The sequence below is a fragment of the Hoplias malabaricus genome, chromosome 3, assembly GCF_029633855.1.
Source record: "Hoplias malabaricus isolate fHopMal1 chromosome 3, fHopMal1.hap1, whole genome shotgun sequence".
NCBI lineage: Eukaryota > Metazoa > Chordata > Actinopteri > Characiformes > Erythrinidae > Hoplias > Hoplias malabaricus.
In genome coordinates this window covers 33,753,122-33,780,046 of record NC_089802.1, presented here as the reverse complement: position 1 = coordinate 33,780,046, position 26,925 = coordinate 33,753,122, and the positions used below count along the sequence as shown (strand labels likewise).

General features: G+C 39.6%; 1 protein-coding gene across 1 annotated transcript; it reads left to right on the top strand.

Moving 5' to 3' along the window:
- Nucleotides 1-698: 698 nt before the first annotated feature.
- On the top strand, nucleotides 699-24,587 carry reep3b (receptor accessory protein 3b). Its single transcript, XM_066664678.1, has 8 exons — nucleotides 699-1,022; nucleotides 12,719-12,791; nucleotides 18,199-18,275; nucleotides 18,576-18,696; nucleotides 19,049-19,162; nucleotides 20,489-20,621; nucleotides 22,600-22,736; nucleotides 23,760-24,587. Exons 1-8 carry the CDS (start codon nucleotides 991-993, stop codon nucleotides 23,838-23,840), a joined length of 768 nt encoding a protein of 255 aa, XP_066520775.1. The 5' UTR covers nucleotides 699-990; the 3' UTR covers nucleotides 23,841-24,587.
- The last annotated feature ends 2,338 nt before the right edge of the window (nucleotides 24,588-26,925 follow it).

Sequence of the window (26,925 nt, the reverse complement as noted above, 5' to 3'; positions counted from 1 at the left end):
TATGTATATATATATATATATATATATATATATATATATATATATATATATATATATATATATATAAAGTGGTTTTCAAATGTTTTTGGCCATGTTTAAAAATTATTTTGTTTTTCCTGTGATCTATTGAGAAAGAGGGTTTTGTAATAAGCAGCCAGACCCCATGAGTGAGCATTTCTGTTTTAAAACTGAAGTATTTCAAAGGCTGCTTCAGACAGCCATGGTTTCCTACTTCATAAACCTAAGTAACCAATCTTGTTTGCGTTTTCATTTCTCAGAATTAACTTCTTAATATGTAATTTTGATGAACAGAGGCGAGTTTTTAGGGGATAAATCAACTGTATATTTAAAAAAATATATATTAAAAATGTAAATACTTTTATGTAAAAATTATTTTGATATATACAGCCTGCTTTATACGCCAAGCTGGAGAGTATATTAGTTTTAATTTATCTTAAAGTAATAACCTGTTTTTCAAGAGTTTACGTAATATGATAAATTGCAGTTTAAATGTTGTTTTTGTTGAACGCGTTGCCATGTTTCAGTTCTTCGTCTGATAGCCACACTCTGATTGACGCGCGTTTGAACCAATCGTTATTGGAAATTCATGTAAACAAAAATGACTGACCAATCCCAAGACGCGAAGGGCGGTCTCTGTAAATCAAAAATGGTTTGTGACGTCAATGCGCGCACCTTAGCTGCGTCGGTTAGGTGGAGGATTCGGAGGAGCGGCCGAAGGAGGCCGAAACCAAACTAGCTGCGTGTAACTTACCGCAGGAGCCTTATTTATTGAAAATGTCGGGTTTTAAGATGCAGTTTAAAGCCGCTCGACCTTAACCCACACTTGTGAACTTGCTACGGAACTTCGGTTAGCGAGAAAGACGCTAGCTCAACCGGCTGTCCTTAACGTTTCTCCGCCTCGGCCTCTTGAACTTCGCCGCGGGGCTTTTTTTATTTTTCCCCTCTCATGAACTGCTCACCTGGAGTAAGATGGTGTCTTGGATAATTTCGAGGAGCGTAGTGTAAGTTTTGACCCTGAAATCGGGCTCTACCGCATCAGCTTCTTAGTGGAATTTTCCATTCCACCTTAAACAGCTGCTAACCAGTGCAGTATTTAAGGTGGAAAGGAAAAACCCAAGAGGCGCATGTGCAAGTTTCACTGTTTTTCATGGTACAAAACCTGCTTTGTTTGTAGATGTATTGTTGATCATTTATTTTTTCAATGAGGAAATTGGAAATACAGATATTGTGCAGGTACAGGGTTGCTGAAGTTGATTTTTTGTGTGATTTAAAATATGGAAGTGTTCAAACGGCATCTGTGCTTATAAAACCGTTGAACTAGCTGGTCTTTGTATACGTGTGTAGGTCTGCTAGTACCAGCCTCAGGGACGATGACTTTCCTTCAGTGATGTAAATAACCACCATCTTTAGTCATAGTGGAGGTCCAAATATGTCTATGGATCGGTGGTGCCATTAATCATAGCTGGAGTAAATATATATCGACCTGCATTACAAGGCAACCTTCCTTTGTTTATGCTGTGCTTTGTCGAGACGAAGCTGTATGTGCTTTCGTTACTCGGAGCATGCCTTGAAGGCCCGGTTGAGTTATGTATCGCAAGATTCTGACTCACTCGCCCTTTCCTTCTCGTCTGTCCTAGATACGGTCTTTGTAAACTGAAGTTTATCCTTGTAAAGTTAGCATGATCAGGCCTGTCCCAGAGCAGGCTGATGTAACGTTATTTGCTCTACCAGTGCTCTTGTGGCTTCTTATAACTGAGTAAATACGCAACATAATGTCCAGTAATGGTCCTGAGTGGGTTCTTTACTATTTGAAAGACAGCGTTACAAGGAGCTAACAAAATGTGCTGAGCAACTAACATGCTTCTGTCTGTAATTGTAGAATTAAAGTAACACTAGGTAGTATTTTACCCTACAGCTTTAAAATCATTGTGGTGGTTCACTGACCTGTAATAAGGAGAACAGAATATCTGAAGTTGCTAATCATGGCTCAGCACTGCAGAAACTGCTCTGTGTAACTTCTGGAGGAGGGTAGGAAACATCCTTCTATGATTTCAGGACCTTGCTGTAAAAGTGAATAACTCCCTGCAGCAACAATATCAGATTTATGAGTGTAATTAATTTTTATAGCACTGTACTGAAACCAATGGACAGGGAAGGGGAGTGTTTTCCTACCCTCCCCCAGAAGTTACAGAGTGTAGTTTCAGTTACAGAGAGTATCAATGACAAAAGACCTATTCCCCTATTCCAGGATAGTGGTGCCTCAGAAGGATTTTGAAGCTATAATTTAAAGATAAAAATATTACATAGTGTTCGTTTAAGGAAACTATTTTAATGTTATGGCTGGATCACTCCTTTCTTAATGTGACCACATTTTTTGGGGTAAAGAGATTTTTTGACAGTATCACACACTCTTGATTGGAGTTGAAATCCACAGAAGAGGGTCAAAAATACCATTCACATATACAACCTATATAACTCCATCAAATCTATTTTGACATGGCATAAGAAAGGAAATAATATTCAAAGTGACAGATCTATGATATCTGTCTGTACAAATCACAAGCTCAGGGGAGAGACATTTACAGCAAAGCAGTAAGGGATGCAGCATCTAATTAGGGCTGTGCCACATCGTATCGTTCACAATAAAATCGTCAATTTTTTAAACAATAAAACAAATCAATATCATGATAATTGTGATATTCTGACTTGTTTATGTAATGATGTTACCCATAATACAGCATACATTATTTACATGAGTCTTTTAGGCACAGTTTAGTATGGTGGAAAGTGGTTTGCTCCAAAAAACTTGTAGAGGTGGTTCGGTTACAAAATATCAGATGTACAAAAAAAACATGGTATTATGTTAGAAATTATAGAAGCCTTTAATATTAGTATATATTAAATATATTTAATTTAATTATACATTTTCACTGTTTTGTCATATCGCCAATAATATCTTTATCGCCACAATAAAATGAAATATCGTGGTATTATTTTAGGGCCATATCACCCACCCCTACAATTAATCCATAATATTGCTAAACATAAATTTTAAATATAGATTCCATCTAATTTCATCATCAATTACTTGGTCTATTTATTATTCCATAGTAACATGGATGAATATTATTGACATATTAGATCAAGTATGTGAGATATAACAGACACAGAGTTTGCAAGATGGGCCCTTTAAATACTGAATCTACTTACTTGAAATAAACCTAGCTTTCTAGCAGGCTGCTGCTTTAAAGTCAGAGGACTAACACCAGACCCTAAAAATGGCCACAGTTCACAGAATCTACAGAAAATTGTAGTCTGAATTTCTGGTCTGTTTTAACCACAAAAGACAATCAGATCTTCTCTCGTTATAAAGCACTGTATTTATTTACACTGCGGGCTGGTCTATGTAGCGAACATTATGGGGACCTGATTACAAAAGAGCCATTTGTTGACTCAGGACGTGTCCTGGGAGGTCCTTCTTATGAATCCCTGCTTCCTCAACACTGAGTGTCTCTTCTCTACAGCCTTGGCCTAGAACATGTGACACGTTAACATTTTTACTCTGTAATGAAAATTCCTTTTAATGTAGGAAGTGGATGAGGGCGGGAGTGTTCATCTGTGTCAACAGAATAGTTCAGTTCTACCTCTTATTTTTGAACTGATTGTGAATATAAAATATTGTCAAACATAAACAGTTCAAACATTTCATTTTATTTTTTTATATAAAAAAGGGAAGGCATTGTTCAGTACATTTAATTGGAATGCTGCAATGCATGTCTTTATTTTTATTTTGAAATAAACCAACTAATACAAAAAAGATGAATTGATTGTTAAAAATAAATTATTAGTTCTATTGAAAAAGCACATGTCTGCTGATTAATCCTCCCCTCCACAATGCATCCAATACAGAGTGATGCACTCAAACTGTTCTTTGTCAGTCAAGTACAGAGCACATTTCTGTCTCTGCCATTGAAACATGCGTGAGTAGCGAGTTTAGTAAGGAATGATTATTGGTTGCGAGGATTGCACAGGAAACTAATCATGTAACATGAAGTACATATTTTGTTTTCTGTTCGCCAAGTTAAACCGAAGTAACACTCATTTTGCTGACAGCTCAGATAATTACTTGGCTATGGATACTTCTTTCTCTTTTGGTGCGCTGTATTGGACAAACCTGATGTAATATTTTTTGTTGTCAATGGACACATTACACAACCCCTCCAGCAAGTGACCTTGCAGTGCAATTTGTGAATGTGGAATGGTGAGCATCCTTCATTAGATACAGCATACTGAAATACTATTTGACAGATGCACTTGAATTGAACATATGAGGTTGGAGGTTTGTGGAAAATAATAATAATAACTGGTTCTGTTAGAGACAATGTTTTCTAACATTTAAAGGACATAGAATAGCTGTAAGGTGAAAAAAGGCCATTATTTTTTTATTAGGTTGCTATTGTATAATTCGATAACTTTAAGTGCTTAAAAAATGTATCATAATGATGACAATATCAAGTATTCATTCTTATTCCTTTTTTTACTCTTCCCCACCTTTTATCCTCTTTTTCTTCACCACCGTCATCTACATATTCATAGGTTTATCGCCATTATGAGAAATTGTGATTTATCTTCAGAACATGGCAAAGCTGTGATTTAGCTTTAAGGCAGTATTTAGCCAAGTTTTCAATGTTTCTACCATTAACTTATGTATATGTTGCAACACGTCATAGAAATTTGTAAATGGTTTAGGAATGTTTATATTGCTCTGGTAAAGGTCTGTAAAAGATGTTAAACCAAGAAAAACATTCTTTAAAAGTCTAAAGGAATTATTTCAGATTTTAATAATTGCAGTCTCCACATCTAGGAGTTGCATTATAGTGTCCTTAAATAACTTCCCTAACATTCAAAATCTGACAGCACTGCTAGGGGCCCTCTTTCACATTACATAACATGTTGTTATGTGCATAACCTGTTTTTAAGGATCTTGCACATGTGCTGTTTGCATTAACCAGTTTCCTGCAGTTAATATTGTAAACTGTCAGCTTTACTGTTTCTTTGGGGCATTTGTTTTTAATAATTATGTTTCCTAATATAGAGAAATACAGAGACTATTGATATAAGGCCACTTTTTCTGCCAAATGCTGCATTTGATTCTTCACCTTCTTTATGTGTTTGGCAATTCTTCATGTACTGGTAGAAAAATTAAAAAGCATTTTGGGTTTTATTGTTCCACTTGAATGATAGTGGTTTGAGAGGATGGTGTTTGTTTAGAAAGTTCAGTCTGATCCGTGTTGTGCTAGGTTGTATTGACGATTTTACCCTCTTATGGGAAAATCTATGTGCAAAATGTGCCATCATCAAGACCATCTCTTAGAAAACAATATTAGTAATGCGTTATTGATGTTTTAATAAATAAGATGTAGTCTAGATGTCAGCTAGGGTTTCTGTTTTGTGTTTGAGGAATATATTCAGATGATAAAGCCCATTAGGTCTGTACTTTTTGTTACTTGCTTTTTAAGGGGGAGGGGGAGGGAAAAGGATCAGCTTTGTGAGCTGAACCAGATGTCGAAATGGAGACCCTTTGGATCTTTAGCTTTACTTCGTTACGAGCCCCCGGCATCTGGCTCAGCATGGCGGCCTGGCCGCGCCACAGCCCAAGTGGGTGTACCATGTCAGTGTTTCTTAGCAGGAAACTCAAAGTTGACCTAAAACAGAATGTCAATGCCTGTCTGAAGGTTTTATTTTTTCAGCTGCTCGCTGCAAGATCGTGGCCCTGTTTTGCCGAAATTGCTTCAAGAACTCTCTCGGTAGGCTCCATTTCCTCCAGGGCTCCAGCTCTAGGAAAGACGGCTTCTCTCCGCGGAAACAATGGCAATGATGTGCAGCAAGTTTATTTATATTGTATAGGAGCCATGTGAGTTTTGTTGGTTTAGAAGTGAGAAAACACAGAGTAAATGGACACACAAAAGGGAGTAGGGTCACCATATCCATGACTAAATGACCTGTGTGTCCTAATTTGGGAAATCAGCCTAATTAACTAAGACAACAAGATTTTGTTTTGTTTTTTCCTCATATTTCATCTGGCATACACCACTCATTGGACATCACGTTGTGTAATATAACTGTATAGTGTGCATGAGAAGTCGCTGTGTTTCTAATTCTACTGTCACTCAGAGACTAACTTCAACTGATTGTAGGCCAAACTAAAAGCCAGATGGTGGGCTGATGTGCAATCAAGACAATGCACAGTGTGTGCCTGCCTGCCCTTTATAGGGTAATAACCCCCTTGTGTGACTAGGTTGTTGGTAAGTGCAATGCGTTCATGGGAGGAGAGTTTATTTGGAGCCCCTAAGAGTATAAATACTCCACCCCATGTAAACATTATGAGGTGATATGTCACTGTCAAAAACACATATTTATCCCTAGTGGCCTTCAAGTCTCTTAATGGCCTAAAACCATAAGGAAAAAGTGTAAATCCCAGTTCAACAGTCAGTTAAAATATATATATTTTTTTTTTCCTCCCCCCCCCTTCTCCCAGTAGCCTATTTTATATTTGAAAGTGTCTCTTTGAAACTTTGTCCTTTCAGTCCCAGCTACCATGGACAAACAACACTGGGTATTTTTAAGATCCGAAGAAATAAACATGATTTTCCATCCTTTCTCAAAATATCTTATTTACAGTTTTGGTTGTCTTTCTAGGTTGTGTATGGCCATTACGAGTTAAATTTTTACATCCATTTTTTAGTAAGAAGTTTTCCATAACACGTTCCATATGCAAGTGCTAAACACATGCAAAACATGTTTTGCCATTTGACCTTTGCATGGTATAGTAGGTGAACCCCAAATTTGGGTGTAACAACATCTCTCTCGATCTCTATCTATCTGGCCTCTTTATTAGGTATAAATCTACATTCATATGTTTGAAATTTGACTGAGAAAAGTTAGGAGCTCTGATTGTTGACTCTTAATACTACTTCGCTGCTCCCTTATGGCATGGAGAGATTGTGATTTAAAATATAAAAATCTCATATTTAAAGTAGTTAGACTTGAATATTTAGAGGGGCTCACTCACTCTCCACTCAGTTAAACTCGCCTACCTCGTCGGTCCACCTTGTAGATGTTAGCTGGAGACATTAGCTCACCTGTTGCTTCACAGGTTGTCTTGGTCATCCTCTAGTCCATCATAAGTTGTCACTGGATGCTGCCCACAAGGCGCTGTTGGTTGGATATTTGTGGCTGGTGGATTATTCTCAGTGCAGCAGTGATATTCAGGGCTTTAAAACTCCAGCAGCCCTGCTGTTTCTGATCCACTAGTACCAGTGCAACACTTAAGACGCCGCCACCACCACGTCTGTGTCACTGCAGCGCTGAGAATAATCCACCAGCCGAGTAATATCTGCTTCATGGGGGTCCTGACCATCTGCAGAACAGGGTAAAAGGCATAAGAAAGAATGCCAAGAAACAGATGGACTAGATTCTGTAATTGTATAAGTGCAAAGAGCCCCTAAATAGAGCTAATAACGTAATAAAGTGTGACACACGCACATACGGTACCTACTGGTGTTATGGTATTGGAGTGTAATCAAAGTTGGGGAATGCCTGACCTAGCCCTCTTTTACAGCAAGTGTGACCAGTGTATTTTGGTAGAGTTCTCTACTAGTTTGATCACCTTTTCCATGAAAAAGTGTTTTCATCACTAGACAGAGTTTTCCATGTAAAAGCAAGGGATGTCTGCAGTTAAACTTTTTAATGTGGAGAGGAGTGAAGGCACCTGTACTTCAGTTGGATTTCCTGTTCCTTTTGTAATTATGAAAGCATTGTAGCTGGTGACAGTTATTATTTATTATTTTTGCTATGTTTTCTGTTGTTGCTGTAACACTGACTGGATAGTGTAATCTGTATGTCAGCAAAAGATTTGTGGCCTTTCAAAATTTGTTGTTTGTATTTTAGTTTGAGTTAGCTACTTCATTCCTTTGCATTAATATGTTGTTACTGAATTGTTTGTTTTTTGTGGGTTTTTTGCCTTTTGTAGACAATACAATTCTGTGTAATTAACTATTGATTATGGTTAGTAGAATACACCACCACTGTTAGTAAGCTTCTATTAAGTGTTGAAAGAGCGCCATTCTTAAATATGAAGAGAAAAAAATTCAGTGAATGTGGATATAAATACCTTTAATCACAGCACAGGACCCACCTTTATGTCAAAGTGCAAAGATGAAGTTAAATAAAACAAAATGGAACGTGGAGATATGAGTACTATTAACAGGGTTTTCTGCAGGAAAACATTGGGGGGGGGGGTGTAGTAGAGTCGACTCATTGAGTGAATTGGTTTACAAATAGAGTTCAGATTCAAATCAATGATTCAAAACATTGTTTACAAGCATGGGCTGCACATGCTCTGACCTCATGTACACATAGCCGTGGGGAAACTCAGAGAGGACACACAGCTTGCTTTAAACACTGGATTATACTTCAGAATGCGTGTTTGTGATTGAAAACTGAGGAATAACGCATTAAACGAGTCATAAAGCCACGCACAAACACATCGGAAGCCTTGATAAGAAACTGAACGAATTACACGAAACAAATTGTGTGGGTGGGGGAGGGGTTGGACGACGTTGTCAAGACGGCCACCCTAACTGTAAAGCACTGTGGGGAAACCCTGATTAAATATGGGGAAAGCTAGAAAGAGAGCAAAGCGATAAAAGCTTCAAACCAGAGCTTTTGCTCCTTCCTTCACAAAACTTGGCTCTCGCAACAAATTCAGCTGTGGCTCATTCTCATTTAAAAATACTGGTACTGAAACCTATCGTCCTGAACACGGCTATTGTAGACAGGGGGACAACGGTGTTGAGGTGTTTGATTCTTGTGGTATTTTGACCAAAGCATGTTACAAGTGCTGCCAAATATATTATTTCAGTATCATCATTATGATATGCGCATGCTTAAAGGCTAAGCACCACTTAATGAACCTCAATGAATATTTCACATAATCTTAGTTACTGACATATATAAGTATGAATTAAAATAACATGCTCAATTTGCTTTAAAACTGATAATTTTTTTAAATTGATGGAAAAACCTGAGCTCACTACAGAAATTCTTGAAAGCAACCGTGACGTCACTGGTGGACAACAACTGAACAACACTGCGGTAAAACACCGTTATGACTGACTTGGGCTGCGAATTTTGTAGTGCTGGTTCTTCAGATTCCAATGATATCTCTGAGTTTGATGAAGATGATGAATCTGAAGTGAGAGTGGGGGTGAGTTGGGTTTATAACAACGAAATTAAACCATTTAATATCGTCAAATCCCTCAGACCCAGCATCTTCCACTCCAGGACTCTCCACAGGTACAGCAGTCTCCAAGACAAACAGTCTTTTAAACCTTATTCCTTGAATTAGTAAGAAATAACATATTTTCATGTTATTAATAAACACAAGTTAGGAACTCAAATTCCACTGTATTTATTTGTTTGACACTTTCATATAGCTGGTTCTTAGGCTTTAATAATCACATCGCAGAATGTGCTATTCTCACTATACCTGTTTTCTGATTTAGATAATTGTATATAGCTAAATACATTTTTTAAATAAATTACAATCTCATTTTTTTCCTATATCATGTGGCCCTATTACAGATGTTTCATTATGACCACAGAGAACTGTTAACTTATAGAACTGGGGTGTAATATGTGCCCTTTAAGCTGACAGTGTTGCTCCTATGAGATGGTAGAACATTAGACTGTGAGCCATATAAAATTTTATTAGAAACCTCCTTTGTTTTTTTTTCCCTGTTCACAGCTGATTAAGACAATAGCCAAAATGAATGAAAAACACCAGTTATTAACCACACAGACCCCCATTAAAGGAAGTGGCTGTTGCATGCGCCTTTTAAATTATAGCGTTGCAGGGTGGGTGGGGGGGGGTCTTGTGAAAGGCCTGGAACCAAAGACTATTGTTAGAGCCCTGCAGCCCTGTTGTTTCTATGGCAACAGCAAAATAAACTGCTGCCAAGGTGGATCCCTGGATGTAGGCCACAAAGCAGAGGACTGGGAGAAAGTTACTTCTTATATAAGCATGCGCTCAACACATTTGCTGAAACACTTTCCAAATGAGGTTACACGCAGCTTGGAAAAAAATGTGTTTCATAATATTTAAGGGAAGAAATACGTGTTCTCGTGGCTCTCGTGGCACAGGAAGTTTAAAATATGCAAAAAAAAAAGGGCGGGGGGGGGGGGGGGTGTATCAATAACTTTGACAGGTCCTTCCATTGATGAGACAGTGTTTTCAGATTAGGCTGATTTAGAAGGGTCATGTTGCCTGAAGTCTATATCTGGCAGCAGAACCATGGCACAAATGGTCGCCCAGTTTAGTTATCCTGCTGAGTCAGGTATACTATCTCTGACTGTATTTGAACAAGAGTTCTGCAGCCCTATTCAGATAGGTTTACGTGGACAGCTGGGGTAATGTCATTTTAACACAGAACGTCACAGGTGGTGGAATCTTGGTGGGGATGGGAGTGGCTACTTAATATACTCTTTTCCATCGCCATGTGGATCATACACAGCAGTGCTACTGGAGTTTTTAGATTGTCAGAACAGTTCTGAGAACAGCTCATCGCCCATAAATTAGTGCTTAGCACATGTGGCTCTCAGCGCTGGAATGTTGGTTTCAAGTTCTCCCCATGTCTGCGTGGATTTCCTCTAGGGTTTCCACACAGATTCCAAAAAAAAATAAAAATCTGAGGATGGGTGAATTGGCTTCTGTAATACATGTCCTGGTGTTTGTGTATGTGAGTGAATGTCTGTATGTGAATGAGTGTGTTCGCCTAGTTATGGATTGACTGTCTGCCTTGGGCGAAACCCTTGTGCCCAATGCAGTACTCTAGGTGGACAGTCGTTCCTGGTCAAGAGTTCGCTGTCGTTTGGCTGCCGCTTCTCGCCAGTGTGTGTGTGGATTGAATTTTGAGTGTTGATTGTAAAGCATCCTTGGGTTTCTAGAAAAGCGCTATATAAGTGTAACATTAAATAATCCATGACTTTGCCTTCTAGCCCTTTAAATTAAATAAGCGGTGAGAAGATGGCAAAAGGCATTAATTATAAACTATTTAATAGCGACTGAATAAGTTGAACATATTCATAACATGTCTGTTGCTGCTATTGTGCTTATCCATGTACTAGAACGGTATATTACATCACTAAATGCTTCCTCCATCTCCACCATTCTCAAGAAACCTACAAAAACTCCTTTACCACAGGATATGATGGAATATTCACCCACGTGTCAATTTGCACAGGATTAATATAACTTGGGGTTATTTCTACAGCTCTTTTTACAGTAGGTAAATGGCTCAAGAATTTTTCTTGAAACAGGAGTATGCACTCTAGAATAGCAACTGAAATGGTCTTTTCAGACAGTATTAAAATTACTGAGGTACTCCAGTAGTAATTGTTTCACCCCATGTCTACAGGTAAAACTAATCCTGTCTGAATAGGGCTTATATCTGAGACATGCTTATTTAAAGTTTACTGGCCCTTACTCAAAGACAGCATCACTGTTATCCACCGTTATTGCCCTGAAAGCCTAACTTGGTGAGAATCCTCAAAATCTATTTAAGCCATGTTGCACTTAGGGCACTGCTGAAGTTTCTAAGGGCAGCGTCATTAGTCAGGAAATGTCTAGGCTTGATCCCTGTCTGTGATGTTTCTGAAGTCTTCCCCGGCACACTTGAAGCGAACACAAGCCTTGACTTTCCCTTGTGTTTGAGGCTTTCTTCATCTGTCAGCGCTACATTGATTAGCACTCCCAGTGCTGAGCACGGTGTGCCGAGAAAAAGCTGCCTTTTCTCTTTCATCATGTTCTGTAATTTAGCTCCACCTTGGTCCAAGCCATTGTTTGCCCCATTTGCCCCCATGTTTATGCCCCTCATCTCATTTAACTCCAATATTTATGCCTGCCCCAAAGAATAAAAGGGGGTCGTTGTAACACAGCTGTGCTCTTTCTATGCTTGGCACCCTTTGAGTGCAGCGGAGTAACTGCACACTATGCGCTAATTGCTAAATGCTGCTGGGAAGCTTAAAGGGTGGTGGGGCAGGGGGGTAAGGGGGGTGTAAAGCAGGGAGGCTGCTTTCACTGGCGGGTTTCACTGTGCATTGTTCCGCAGGCTCACCCTCAAATTTAGCCGAGTGGAACATAATAAATGAGACTCAGCTGAGAGCTGCAGTCTCCAGATGAAAGCCTGGCACTGAGCCCATCTGCTGGCAGTGGAGCTGATCTTAGGTCAGCTGCACCCACTTTCCCCCTACCCAGTACCCCTGCCAAAGACGCACTGGCCTGGGCCGCATTAGCTATACATTATGCTGTACGTTATGTACCCTATGTGCAATATGCTGCACGAGACCTTTTGTTTTAGGCAGGTTCTCATGTTCGCTCCCTCTTTATCCATGGCTGTGTGGGGGGTTGGTTTCCTAGCTTGCCTTCAGCAGAGGGGCAAAAGAAAAGGAAATCTTTGTTTATCTTGTGAATGCAATCAGTGGGAGGAAATTTAGTGGGTGGCTCTCAATAGCACAGGACACACAGGGACAAGCTAGAAGAATCACTCTTTGTCAACCTAACCATTACATGTACCCCATTCAGAAAATAAATAATTTGATGAAATTAATATATATCTTTTTTTCCCCCTCGTTACAGGCTGGTCTTTGGAACGCTCTACCCAGCGTACTACTCTTACAAAGCAGTGAAAACCAAAAATGTCAAAGAATATGTAAGTACATGCCCCATGAGTTAATTTACTTCCCTTCTAATGTACACTCTGAATGGGTTGTGGAGTGTTTATGTAAGTACTGCTGCACATACTTGTTGATGATCTATCCGGGCTGACAGTGGTTTTGTACAAGCCCAGGCATGTGAGAAGGCGTGCAAGAGCCACGGCCTGTGTGACAGGATCAGATTGACATTCGCTCTCTGCATTGACTTGAGCTCTTAGCCCCATGAGGGACTGCTTTGTGTCCTTAAAATGAGCAAACCAAACAGGTGTTGCAGGAAGGCGAGATCAGGTCCTGCCTAACAGGACAACTTTTTTTAGAAAACATTACCATGACTGGAGGCTTCCCTGTGCATACCAACAACAAAAGAGGACTACATTTTAATAATTTTTACATGCTAGGTAGAAATAAGATGAATTCTTGGGATGTATGTTCTCTGTTTTATCTTTAGCTTGTTCTTGAATATGGTGGTGGGCCGTAAGTCATAATTGGAGACATGGCTATTTGTGTTTGCTTTTCTTTAGCATTTGTCCTTTGGATATATTGTATATGTGTTGTCCACAGTATGTAGTAGTGGGTGTATAAATATTCATACAGCAAATATGGTACTATAGTGTTAGAATCAATACAAATATGCTCAAACATAACATAAGAGCATTGCACTTTATAAAACTTAACTAAAGATTGATTATAAAAACTACCTGAATTAAAAGGTGCCTACTAAATATTAGGCTTCCTAGACTTTAAAAATGGTTAAAATAACAGTGCATTAAATTTCTTTGTGTTTTATGTATATTTTTTGTTTGTTTGTTTGTTTTATTTCATTATTGTTTGTTTATTTATTTATTTTTGTTACACAGATAAATGCCTAGTGTCTTAACTGCTTTGCATATGATTATATCTGATGGCCAATATTTTGCACAGTGCTCTATATACCTTACACACAGAAAGCCTGTTTATATAAACATGCAACTGATAAAGCTCAATGTACATACACAAAAGCATGAAAGTTCTGGGCCAGTAGTCAATGCTGGCTTCTGTTTTCATCTGTCAATGACTGCTGAGATCACTGGCTATATATAAAAATATAATATATGAATCAAAATAGATGAAATGCAGGAGCTTGTACAGCAAACATTTTAATGCCAGTGAAATCAGAGACGTTGCTTTGTGCATTTAACAAGAGTTGAATAGTTAAGGCACAGTGATTATGAACTGTTATGATGTCTGATATTGATTTGAATTCCTGTACATTTAAAAATATCAATGACTGGATTTTAAGGTTATTTTAACAAATTATTATGAACACAGATTTGAAGCACTCTTCTAGACTATGCTTGGGCATGTATGCATCTCAGACAAAGCGGAGGAATGTCAGAGGAGTGTATATTTATGTTGATACACGCCTTAATATTTTTCTAATGAACCATGTAGAACAGCAAAGAATGTAGAAATGTGTGAAATGTTACTTGTGTGAAGCAAATGACCCAAAATGATAGAGAATTATCATAATTTTCTTTGCCAAAATAATAGATTTTGTCCACCCTAACCCTAAACAGGCTTTAAATAATAAGGGAAACGGCAACATATCAATTAAAGAAACGCACATGTACACCATACAAATGCTTAAACTTAGTATTGAGTGAACTATGAGTGAGGAGCAAAAGTGTCTGGATACTAAAGTTTTGAATGTGGACACAAAGTTAAAATGAAATATTGATTGCTATAAATATTGGCTTTAATGCCAATAATTAATATGTGTCAAGTCGTTAAGTTAGAATTTTTGAGAATTTTCTTTGCCATCTTTAATGTGGCTTGACTGTGTAGCTGGTGCTTTTTACCCTTGCAGCTTGATCAAATGCTACAACATCTAATTCTCCACTAGTGGTATTGCAGGGTTGTTTGGTTACCATGAAAAATCATCCTGCTGTTGTGTCTGTTGAGTCTTAATGTATTATTTCTGCCGTTGTTGTATTGCCCCAGTCGCCTCTGTGCAGTTCATGGTAGCTGTTTTCTTCTATCTAATCCTGTAGCTTTACAGCACCAGTACAATCACAATCGTTTTACATCTCCATGTAAGTCATTCTCACCATGGTGTCCCAGTAACCTGTAAGGCATTTGCCGGTGCGGTGGACTTAGTGACCTGTAGAGAAGCTGTCTGTATCAGCTGCAGTTTTTCAGCTAAAAAACATATCAACTGCTGTAATTCATTGTAGTGTTTAAGAAATGACGCCTCAAGGCTACAGCAAATATAGTCTGAACCTGACTGGAGCTATAGACTATTGCAGGACTTTTGAAACAAACTCTGCTTTTCTCATTCTCTTACATTCTCTCACTCACCTTCACACTTATATCATGTTCAAGACAGAAAATACTTCTTTTCCACCCACAAAGGTTTTCTAGAAGATACTGTGAAGCTATGACTTCTGAGTGGTTCACTTACTTCAGTGTCTGGTTGAATGAGCTTTGTAGCTTTTGAGAACATGTCTTGACACAGTGTCCTTGGGGCGTTCCACCTTTTTTTTGCAGTGTTAGTCAGCAGAGGGGTTGACTGGAGTAACAAATATCGGATTAATTTATCCTGTGACTTCACTTAACTTTTTTCTCGTGATAGTTAAACAAATAAAGCTTAGCTCTCGTTATTAACTTTTGTTGTTGTCTAGACTCAGTTTAAACTTGCTCTTATTTTTGTACATGTTTAGCTGGTTAATGCAGTGAAAAGCAGAAGCTCTGCTTTTTGGTGATCTTGTTTCTTCATATTTAATCAATACAGTAAGTTCTCCTTATTGGTTTAGTGGGTTTGGCTCACATAATCACTCACATAAACATGAGTCCAGCACTGTGCTTGGAGAGACTCAGATGAGGAGGTGGGACGGCTTTTATGCTCCACCCACGTAGTATTTATGGAATCAAATTTCCAGCATCATATAGTAAATTTGTCATGTTTTGTGTCCATCCAGTAGCATACAAACTGTTCACATGTGGTGTCAGTCAATAGCTACAAGGTGAAGTGATGTCATTTAGCCAAAGTGAAATTAAGTTTGATTGCAGTCTCAGTGTAAACTTGTATAGTAAATTACAATATTGTATTGTCTTTGCAGCTCTTAACTAACCAAAAGGCAGTCTATAGTAGTGAAAAATATCTATCACTTCTTGCAGTGTGAGAGTATTAGTGACATACAAGCAATGTACCAACCCTGACAGTCTGATGTTTCATTCAGTGTGATATGATGTTGATTCCCAAGTTCCCAAGTTTAACCAGTATGGAATATGATTATAGGCTTTTATAGAATTCTTTTTATAGTATGTTAATTGTAATTCACTCAATCTTCAGCCTTTGTGAGAGATTTATTTTCATTATGGTGTTTCAATTATGGCTTTTTAACAAATAGAAATGTGACTCCCATTTGACTGGACAGTGTGGATAATTGCAACATAACTGGATAGCTGGAGCAGCACTAACTTATTGTTCTTCATTAGGCACTTTCAGCAGTGGTAAATTAGGGAAAGTAGGTCAAGGGTGTAGACAGTCAAAGGTTACAGATGTTTATGCCATTCCCTAAAATATCAAGCGTTCAAACGGAAAGTACATTTCAGTAAACTTAGACTGAGTTTTACTGGCAGAGCCTTGGAAAACTGAAGCAATAGCATTCCACCACGAAGGCAGTTTTTTTTTAACTCCCCAAACATGTCACGAATGCGGTTGCATTTGTCTTTGAGTGCGGACTGAATGGCAGACCAGTAATTCTGAGACTCTCTTCAAATCATATCCAAAATAGCCTGGACAAAATGATGCTTTGTGCTTGGATCTTTTTATACTGTGTATTTTACAGGGTTGCTGGTTTGTGTTGAAGTTTAAAGGCAGTTTAACAGAAGCTCTGGCCTTTATTGTGTTTAGCCTTTGGTTTTGGATTGTTCTTCACTCTGTGTTGTAGTATTTTCATTTTCAGATCACTCACAGCAAATCTCCACAGTGTATCTTTGTGAAATCTTTCTCGATAGGCATTTTTGTTTTATTACACATAGCCTAATGCAGAATTGTGAGTCAAACAGGTGGTGTTCAGCTGGGTTTCAACAAAACTTGTTGCTGTTCTACACAGACTAGGTACAGAACCAAAATTTGCTTTTAAAGAACCGGACTGTGAGAAACCTCAGGCAGCTTTTGGACTGGAAAGGAATGCTTGTATTGGACCCAGGCCCAAAGCTGAAGCTCTTGCAAACCCAGTTCTCTCACATTACCTTTCCTGCAAGGTAGACAGACCCAGCTGAAATTCTGCTTACATCCCACATACCTCTCTAATGAAAGCAGGGTAATTGCTGTCTGCTAATAAATGGGATTGCTCAGAGGATTACACCAAAAAAAAACCACCTGATCTGTTTCAGATTTTTATTGCTGCAGTTATTGGAAAGAAAACAAGTCCATTTTATGAGCTCAAAGAACTGCTCCGATAAGAGTGTCTGGATCACGGTGAACTGATTTCGATTGACAGTTTGTCACAACACACCAGCGATTCCGCCCGGCTGATGCAATGCATCGATCATTCTCAGACCGCTGGAGGTTCACCGGGAGGTCACCAATTAAATGTGATGCTGCCTGTCAGGCCAGCAATGCAGTCTCTGCATAGATTCATTTTACTTTGTTCACCGAGGCTGAAAATATCACCTAATACCTCGGAGAGCCTCAGCCCAAGGCTGGGGGATCACATGATCGTCTGCGCTACCTTTTGAAATTGAAATGCTAAGGAGCCCTCTGAAAGCCTGCCTCTGCTTCGAGCTGAGGGGAGAGAGAGGAAAGGCAGAGCATACAAAGCAGGCCCTGCCGCACCGAAACGAGGGGAGAGGAGGGGGAGAACCAGCATAGAGAGAAAATGAACGGCAGAACGAGAAGGGGGATGGAAATTAAAGTCACGGTCGTAATGATTTTCCGTTACACTCGACTGTGTTCCGTCTCGTGCCAGGAAGAGACGTGTGATTGGATTTACATTAGGCAGCCACTCTGTGTGGTATGATTAGGCATTCACCCAACCAAATAGAAAGAAAATTGTACGCCGGGTGGGGTTTTGTAATATTGTGAAGCTTCAGCTCAGCTCTGATGGTTACAGATGTGAAAATGTCTGGGGAGAGTTTTGATATTATGCTGCATTAAGATGTTCATAATTGCTAATGCACTCAGTGGCTTTGTTATAATCACATCTGCCATTCACTTGATTGTTGTATGGAATCGTATTGTAGCTCCTTTCCAATGAGTGTATAACGGTGTCTCAGGTGGATCGGGGGAAACCAAAGAAGACCCCAGAATGTTCCAAAAAGTAGAACTTGAATTACTTAGCAGCTTTTCAGTTCTTATTCTTGCATCTTAATACTATGAATGGTTTAATAAGTGATAATTGTCTCTCCTTAATTTAGGTCCGCTGGATGATGTACTGGATCGTGTTTGCACTCTACACAGTCATCGAGACCATCACAGACCTCACTATAGCCTGGTAAGACTGACAGCACAATAGTCATGCCCATTAACCTTACGATATGCTAATAATCATTTGCCTGATTGCATGCGATTGGTGTCAAACTAAACAAACAAGTAATTTGTTTCCGTAACTTGCTGAGGTTGTCCTACATCGGGAAACATCAGAAAACACAATCACGCTTTAATGAAATAATGTTGCCATTTTTAATACGGTATTCCTGAAATCAATTTGTTGGAATACAGCGTTAATGAGGGTAATTGTCGTCTGATTAATAAAATGTAATTTGGGTCTCTGTGGCTCTTTTTCATTGTGAAGGTTTCCCCTCTATTATGAAATAAAGATCGCCTTTGTGATCTGGCTCCTTTCACCATACACTAGAGGAGCCAGCCTTATCTACAGAAAGGTCCTACATCCTCTTCTGACTTCAAGAGAAAGGGTAATACTACTTGTAATTCATCTTAAGACTAATGCTTGGTGTAACACCCAACTAGCCATTAATGCCATTAGGGATATTAAAATTATTATGCTTAAGATATTAAGCATGGCTGATCAGGCACCTTGTATATAAATAAGTGGGCTCACTATTAGCATGTTTAATTTTCTTTGCTGAACCAATTGCATTGTGTTGGTAGCATTCTTATTCCTGTATTTTCTGTGATCGAAATGGTCACTGCCGTTTGAAATCAGGTGACCCCTAGTGTGACTGCAACCCCTGTCCTTTGCGGGATGTTTGTGTCTGCTCTGTTTGTGTCTGTTTAATATAACCACACTCTCTGTTTTGCTTTAAGGAAATTGATGACTACATTGTTCAAGCTAAAGAGCGCAGCTACGAGACCATGCTGAACTTTGGCAGGCAGGGCCTAAGTATAGCAGCTACTGCAGCTGTCACTGCAGCTGTCAAGGCAAGTGCCAAACAACGTGTGTGTGTGTGTGTGTGTGTGTGTGTGTGTGTGTGTGTGTGTGTGTGTGTGTGTGTGTGTGTGTGTGTGTGTGTGTGTGTGTGTGTGTGTGTGTGTGTGTGTGTGTGTGTGTGTGTGTGTGTGTGTGTGTGTGTGTGTGTGTGTGTGTGTGTGTGTGTGTGTGTGTGTGTGTGTGTGTGTGTGTGTGTGTTTTCATGTGCATTACAGCTCTTGTCTCTGGGTGTGTTTGTGTGTATGTATGTGTGTGTGGTGTTTCTAAGGGCGTACATATTTCTGGACTTTAGCCAACACATCTATTCTCCTGCCTTTGTTTGTGGTAGTAATGCAAGTAGGTTTGCACCACAGATGCTCATTTATTTTCATGATATTCCTTTACAATTTTCCTTCCTCCTCGACAAGCTCACAAGCACGCAGCCCCCAATACCATAGGAACAGAGCATCCTAATGGCCTCCATTCATAAGGAAAGGTCAGCGTCTCTGTCTCCGCCGTTTCAACGAAAGCGGTCTTTAATCAGGCCGATGTCTTAATCGCAAGCAGCTGATTTATCCATTGTCCCGACACAGCCCCCAGCCAGAAGAGAAGCACCTAGGGAAGAGCATCCTCCTTTTGAAACGAGGAGGAGGAGGAGAAGGATGCCCATGTCATTCATTCTTTATTAATGCTGCTACTGATCATTGTTTCAAAGGATGTTTTCTCTTTCAATCTTCTCCCTCCCCTCCTTTTTTCTCTCTGTTTTCTGCTGCTTCTTGAATCCTAACCATGGTGTTGATCTCTCTCTTCTTACTTTGTACTGACACACTGTCCCATAGGAACTCTGCCCTACTGTTTTCACCTGTGGAGGTAATGGTATACAGTCTACAGCATGGGAAAAGATTTGTTATTTTCAGAGATGTTCATATTTCTTCATTTTTTTTTAACTGTACTATTAGTATTTTCTTTTATCCTTCTTTTAAGTTTTCAAATCGCCTCGCACATGGTGCTAACCACTAATGGTCTCCCCATATTAGCACGTTTTACACCTATTCCGTAAAGCTCATCGTTCATTTAGTCTGGCAACAGGTAGAGCCCCCTATTCGACAAATTTCTTGTAAGGTTCACGTTTCATTCATGACCATGCATGCTTTTGCTGTTGAGTTTTTTGATCACGTTATGCACAGCAAGTTTTATTGTAATATGCCAAAGTTTGGGCACCCCCCTGTTGTGCAGATCAGTGCTTGTTCCCTGTATTCATGTATGACCTTTGCATAAAAAAATGCATGCGTTCATGCCTGTGTACTGCTTAACCTCTGTACTATCTCCATCTTCAGGGCCAGGGTGCCATCACAGAGAAACTGAGGAGCTTCAGCATGGCTGACCTGACCCAGATCCCGCAGGATGATGCTGGTGGCCAGCTGTACCCGGTCAGGAAAGGTGGAGGCTTCACCCAGGCTGATGGAGCCAGTATGTTCTGTTTCTCTCGCCCTCTCAGCATACTGTAAATGCTGGCTTTAATGATTAACCTCGCCACTCCTCTCCAAACACTGCCTTGTGGTTAACGCTCCTGCTATTGTTTCTCCAACTCTGGTGGTCTGCCGTTCTGCGCTGCTTGGAAGATTAATTAGTGCCACCAATGTAGGTGGTAAATATAACCCCTTAGCTTTAGCATTCCTTAAGTCTAGCATTGTCTGGCATGATGGGGGATGCTTACTGTGCTGTGTGTGTGTGTTTATTGTATATATCTAACAAGTACCTGAATAGAGGGAAGCGCCATCATTCCAATCCACTTCCAACTCTTGTCCAAAATGGAATGGATTTTTTTTATTTATCTCAAGCGCATAGAGAGTAATAAGCGAAGGCAGCACGTTCAGAGAATAAAAGGTCTAGTGGAGCTTTGTGCAAAGATGTGGTGAGGCGGGGGGTAGTGGAGTGGCATCGCAGCGAGCCACAGTCTGACCAGAATACCTAATGTACTCCATCTCAGTATGCTAATGCACTGGCCACGTTTGAAATTCCACCGGCGTCCAGGTCATTTTCATCTCGTTGGCGATGAAGCCACAATAAAGAGCTGCTTCAAAATACCACTACCTTTCAGGAAGCAGAAAGAGACAGCCAAGGTTGTCCTCTGATGAAGCCAACCACTAATTGTGGATATCCCCCCCCCCGGTTTGTGTAAAAGAGAAAGAGGAGACAAAAGGGGCCATGCGTCATTGAGCCGGTCGTCATTAACAACCCTGTTTTGATGTTTGTAGAGGAGTAGGGGTCAGCTGAGGGAAAGCCGTCAAAGTGCCTTTTTATGGCTCTCCTCCTTTGTTCTTCTCTTCAGACGCTCACTCACTCTCCCCCACCACCCCCGTTGCAGTCGGTCACATTCCTCAGTCACACGAGGCTTGAGGTCTTGTGGCCGTTCTGGACAAAACAGTACCAGCTATTATCAGATAGATCAGAAATCTTGAACATGGAGCATTACAGAGAATTATTTTTATACTGCACTTGAGGAAATTAGTATTTCTTACCATACTCTGGCAGACATTTGCTCTTGACATACAATGTTAAAAGGCTGGGAAATTGGCAGAACACACTGTTGCTTGTAATAGCTCGGCAAAGATGGAAATATTTCTATAGGCGCAGTAAATCCAGATGGCATTCTCATTAGGTTTATTTCAAAAGGCTCATGTCACAAACAGCAAGAAACGACTCTGGAGAATGAACTGTGCCTTTCCTAAAGCCAGCGGAAGTTGTTCTGTTTCCCTAATGGAAAACATTTGTGGGTGTGTGGAAGCAAACAAAGAAAGCTGCTGGAGGGTGACTGGTTGGTGCATCTCTGCCGCCCCCTCGTGGTGAAAGGTGAAACATAAACCATAAATGTGTTCACCGGTTTTGAGCAATGGCTTTGTGAAAGGTTGGAAGTTCTGAAGGCCTCAGTGTCGCTGTGGGAGTGGAGATGGGTGGCGTGCAGTGGGGCTGCAGTAGTGTGATCTGGCTTCCTGGCACAGGCTGGCCCAGCAGTGCTCTGAATGAGCCGAAGGCGAAAGCCGTGCCAGGAGCAGCCTGAGACTGAGACGAAAGGCTACAGCTGCACTCGCATGCTCTCTCTGTCTCTCTCTGCTTCTGTAGTTAGTCTACAAAGTTGGTTAGTCATCAACAATGCTGATTATGAAAACAAACTCGACATACAAGTAATTTGTTCCAACAGTGGTAGTGTTGTTTCCTCGCACCATTAAAGAAAATGATCACTTTCACTCGGTACACAGTCTGCTAAGACATTTAGATTTCAGTGAAAATATCTGGGCATTGATACTTTTTGCTGGACTCTATTGTTGCTGATGTTAATGCTACAAAAAATACTTTAGCTCAACATGTTAATATTCAGTGTTTCACAAACGTGGTTTAGATTGCAGCAGATACAGTAAGACTTGGTACGTTTGTTTTTTTCCCTCAGATTATTACCAGTATGAGCAAGAGGAGCGGACGGATGAAGAGGGTGAAGCTGTATTCTCTGAAGACGAAGCTGTGTCACAGCGCGGCGTCAGACGATCTCAGAGTGTCAAAGTCTCACGCTCCAAACTACGCAAAGATGTATGAACCTTTACTATTAGTCACTGACGTTATCACTGTTGAATTAGTGGTGCATGCATACAAGCCCTATACATTGCAGATGATGTCATTGTATACAGAAGTCAACATGTTGTGTACCTACTCATTACTCAAAAACTGTGATGTTAAAATTTTGAACAACTTCATTAAACTTAAGCCAAATGAGAAAAATAATTTAGGCAGACAGTCGCATTTAAAATATTAGTTTCCAAGAATCTGTTACACTCATAGCGCCTTTTGCACCAAGTAGGAACCTGAACGATTCCATTTTGTGAACTATATGTGGAACTGACTTAACCTGGTTCACAACCGTGACATCATGCGTGTCAAGGTTCAGTAACTTAAAGCGCTCAGAGCCTCAAATACAGCAGTGAATCTGGACGTGGTCATTTACAACGTTTCATATAAGTAAATAATAGGAAATAAAATGGGAACACGCTCCGTTTGTGCGTGTTTAAGGGGCTATGTTTGGTGCAACACCAAGCACATTGGTCAGAGGCGCAGCAATGGAGACAATGGAAAAAGTGGCTTGTGTATGTAATCTTTTACACAGTTACTGACTCTTGAATATGATCTGTGTATGAATAGCTCAGCAGAGCATTAGATCTTATGACAAATATGCTAATATGGCTAACAGTGAATTACGCCTATGGAACTATGGGATCCTTTAACCCCCTGACACAAAGAGGCAGTGGTTTTCTGTGTGTTGAGAGACTCGCTTCAATGCAGGGACAATGGGTACACAATATGGGGCCATGCCAAAACAAAAATAACACACGACTGCTACTGATGGATAATGCAAGGATCCCTTGATAATAAATGATTTAAGTGCCTCTGGAAGGTGTTGATGATCCTGATGTGGAATAGATAGGGGTTGGTAAATCAGCAGAGTCAAAGGTTTGCAGTAAATAACTGAAGATTATAACTGCTTATGATTCCTAAGGGGGGACTGATTTTTGTCAAAAAATGTTGGTACTCTAAATGATGCTCTTTTATCTGTTGCAGGCCCGTTACGGATCTCTGAAGATCAAAGGGAGGCGGAAGCCAGCATCGAACGCCATGGCATATACCAGCACTGAGAACTGAAGTGACTACTGACCCAAGAGAGCTTTATCCACAGAAACCTAATGAGTGTTAATATTTTTATTGCAACAGAAACACATATTTATTTCTGAAAATCCCTAGTGTAACCAAACACAAGTGTGCTGACGTTTATGTGGACATCATGAGCGAAAATGTAACATGGAATTTCAGGGGCTTTTCTTATTGTAGGTTTTTCAATCACTTGTCGTGACCTTTTCTGAGTTTGATATTCAGTCTGGTCTTTTAGTATTTTTATAGTGTTTAATGTTTAAAGTGTTCTTGGGTATAAATGTATTCCTTTTGGATGTGGGTTTTGTACTTGTTGTTTTTGTGTCTCTTGTGCTGCCTTGTTTATTACCTGTAAATTAGGTTATTTTTTTTTCCAATTTCTAATTATCAACATCTTAATGATGCTGTCACTTGAATACAATCAGACCTGAAGTGCCCCTTTAAAGGAACGAATAGCTAAAGGGAATCAAGGGGTGTCAGATTGAATATTGCTGAATGTGGACTTAGTTTTATATCTCAGTGGTTGCCGACGGTACTTTCTTTGCACATTTTGAAACTTTTATCCATCATCTCGGTGCAGAATGTACCTTGGTCCAGAAGGAAGACCATATGTAATCTTCATATACCAAAGTGTTATAATCCACTACGTCAGGTGGAGGTTGGGTCCAGGTTCAAGTGTGGAAATGCTTGGCTGAATGTATTGCTATAAATTGTGCTGGTATAATTGAATAAACTTTTAAGTTTAGAATCACATTGTCCTAAGTTATTATTCAGATCTATTTAAACATATTTTACTTCAATATATTTACATCTTAGTTCACAATTTCATCTTCCTGTAACTGCTTTATCCTGCTAAGGGTTTGCAACTGAGCTAAAATATCTGCATTTTGTTATTCACCTCATTTTCTGTGAATATAACCCCATACAAATGAACGTTAATGTCTGAAGTGTTCTAAGGTATGTATTTAGAGCTAAAACACGTTATAGTTCTGCAGTTTTAATAGTTACATTTAGTTAAAAACCCTACATTTTATACAGATATATGCACAAAAATTTCAGATTGTAGATTTGATTTTGACATTACATTTCAAACTCTCGCCACAGTATACACCAGTGTCCTTAATCTCTGGCGCTGGTATTTGTCATTGATAGCCAAGTCTTGGGCTCAGTGTTTCCTAGTGTCATCTGTAGGACCTCGGGAGATTTATTGGTGTCAGTGCCTAATTATTTGAATGGGGTTTGCTCACAGAACAATCACTGAAACAAGGACCAATAGTGACATAAAAAGACAGTGTGACTGATACAATTGCACTGCCCTCGAAAGCTTTTTGAGGTGGGGAACATCTAGGTAAACATGATGTGATTAACATGAATGGATGGGAGTGGCTGCAGAAGCAGCTTGGTGGGGATATCTGTCAACAGGACTGTAGCAGTATATGCCATGGCCTACACAAGCCTGCTGCTTGTGAATAGTATTAAGCCCACATCTGAGATGTCTGTATTCCCACTGTTCACTGAACCATACTCTGTATGATTAGTTGGACAATGGGGGAGATGTTTCTTTATGAAGTCAGGAGACCTATCTTTCAGCGAGGAGCTGAATGAGTGTGTAGCTGATGACACAGGTGTGCATGAGTGGAAATGTGCGTTATTTACATCCACGGTTACCATATATGTATAGTGTACAGTCATATCTGAATGTTATGAGTGTATTGTTGGCTACTCCTCTCTCCAGGCCACATAAGCATAGTATTAGCCAGTGTCTGTGTTGGTTTATTGACATCATGGATCTGGATAGTAGCATTCTCCTCCAAGTATTTTGAGCTGTTCATTGGTGTTGCGTTAGCATCAGTAAATGTTGGCCATGACTGGCTTTACATACCTTGGAGGAAGCATGTGATTGTGTTTACCCCTTCAAGTTGAAGGCACTTCTTTTGTCTTGGGGAGTACTAGCTATCAGGGAGAACTGGTAACGACCAGTGGAAAAAATAGAATAAAAAAAAACATATATATATAGAAATCACCAAAAGAATTTCATAATGTGCTAATGACATTATAAAGGTTAAACTAGGCCATCTGATATTAGGAAGGATTTACACCATATGGTTTAACTTTCCAATGATGACTTGATGGTTGTCAGTACCAAAACATAACCAAAACATGGTTTTGGATGGTACGTTCTGGGTCACACACACCACTGCAGTTTATCACAAACATAATGAAGTTCTATTCCTTCAGAGGACAAAGTTCCACTGCTCCATAGCCTTGAGCTGGGGGGCTCTAGCCCACACTTAGCATAGAGTACGGTTAGCTTAGCCATGTCTGCGGTTACTCAGAGCATTTATTAAGTTCATTGCTTTTCTATGGATATTATACAAATTGTGTGTGTACATTACGGTAGAGTAATTCACTATAGTTATAAGTGGTGTCCTCCCACGTTTATATTGTTAATTCTCTTAAGAATTAATCAAGGGGCTGAGCCACAAAGCAGGATTTGTTAGTTAGCTGGATGTCTTAAGCCCAGAGTTGAGGATTTTCCAATAAGAATGATACTCAGCAGCAATTTTCCTATTGGGAATGTTTGACTTGAAGCTTAAGTTATCTAGATAACTGCTTTTTGCAACAGCTCTTTTCACGACAATGTTTTCCCCTGTTGTTATAGGCACTGACCACTAGAGGGCAAACTTTACTTGGGCTTGTAGCTCTGCTCCAATATCCCCTGAATCATAAACAGCTCCAAATTGCAAATTGCCGCTAACATAAAATATATAAAGTTCCACACACATTTGGATAATAACGCTAAATACCTCATTGTATTATGTTGGACACCACTTCTTTCCAGACTTCTGTTAACATAAGGTCATTGAAACTCAACACAAACTGCCTAGTTGTGTTATGTTATCAATCACTGATTCCACCATCATTAAAAACAGGGAGAAGTGTAAAAAGACTGGCATGGATGACCTTGGCTTCACTGTAAATTCAACTTGTGATTTCCAAAAGAGACAGCAGCAATAGATTTGGCCCTAGTCTTTGAACTTTTACTTTTGTAGCTCTTTGCCTTTGAAATCAGGCTTTT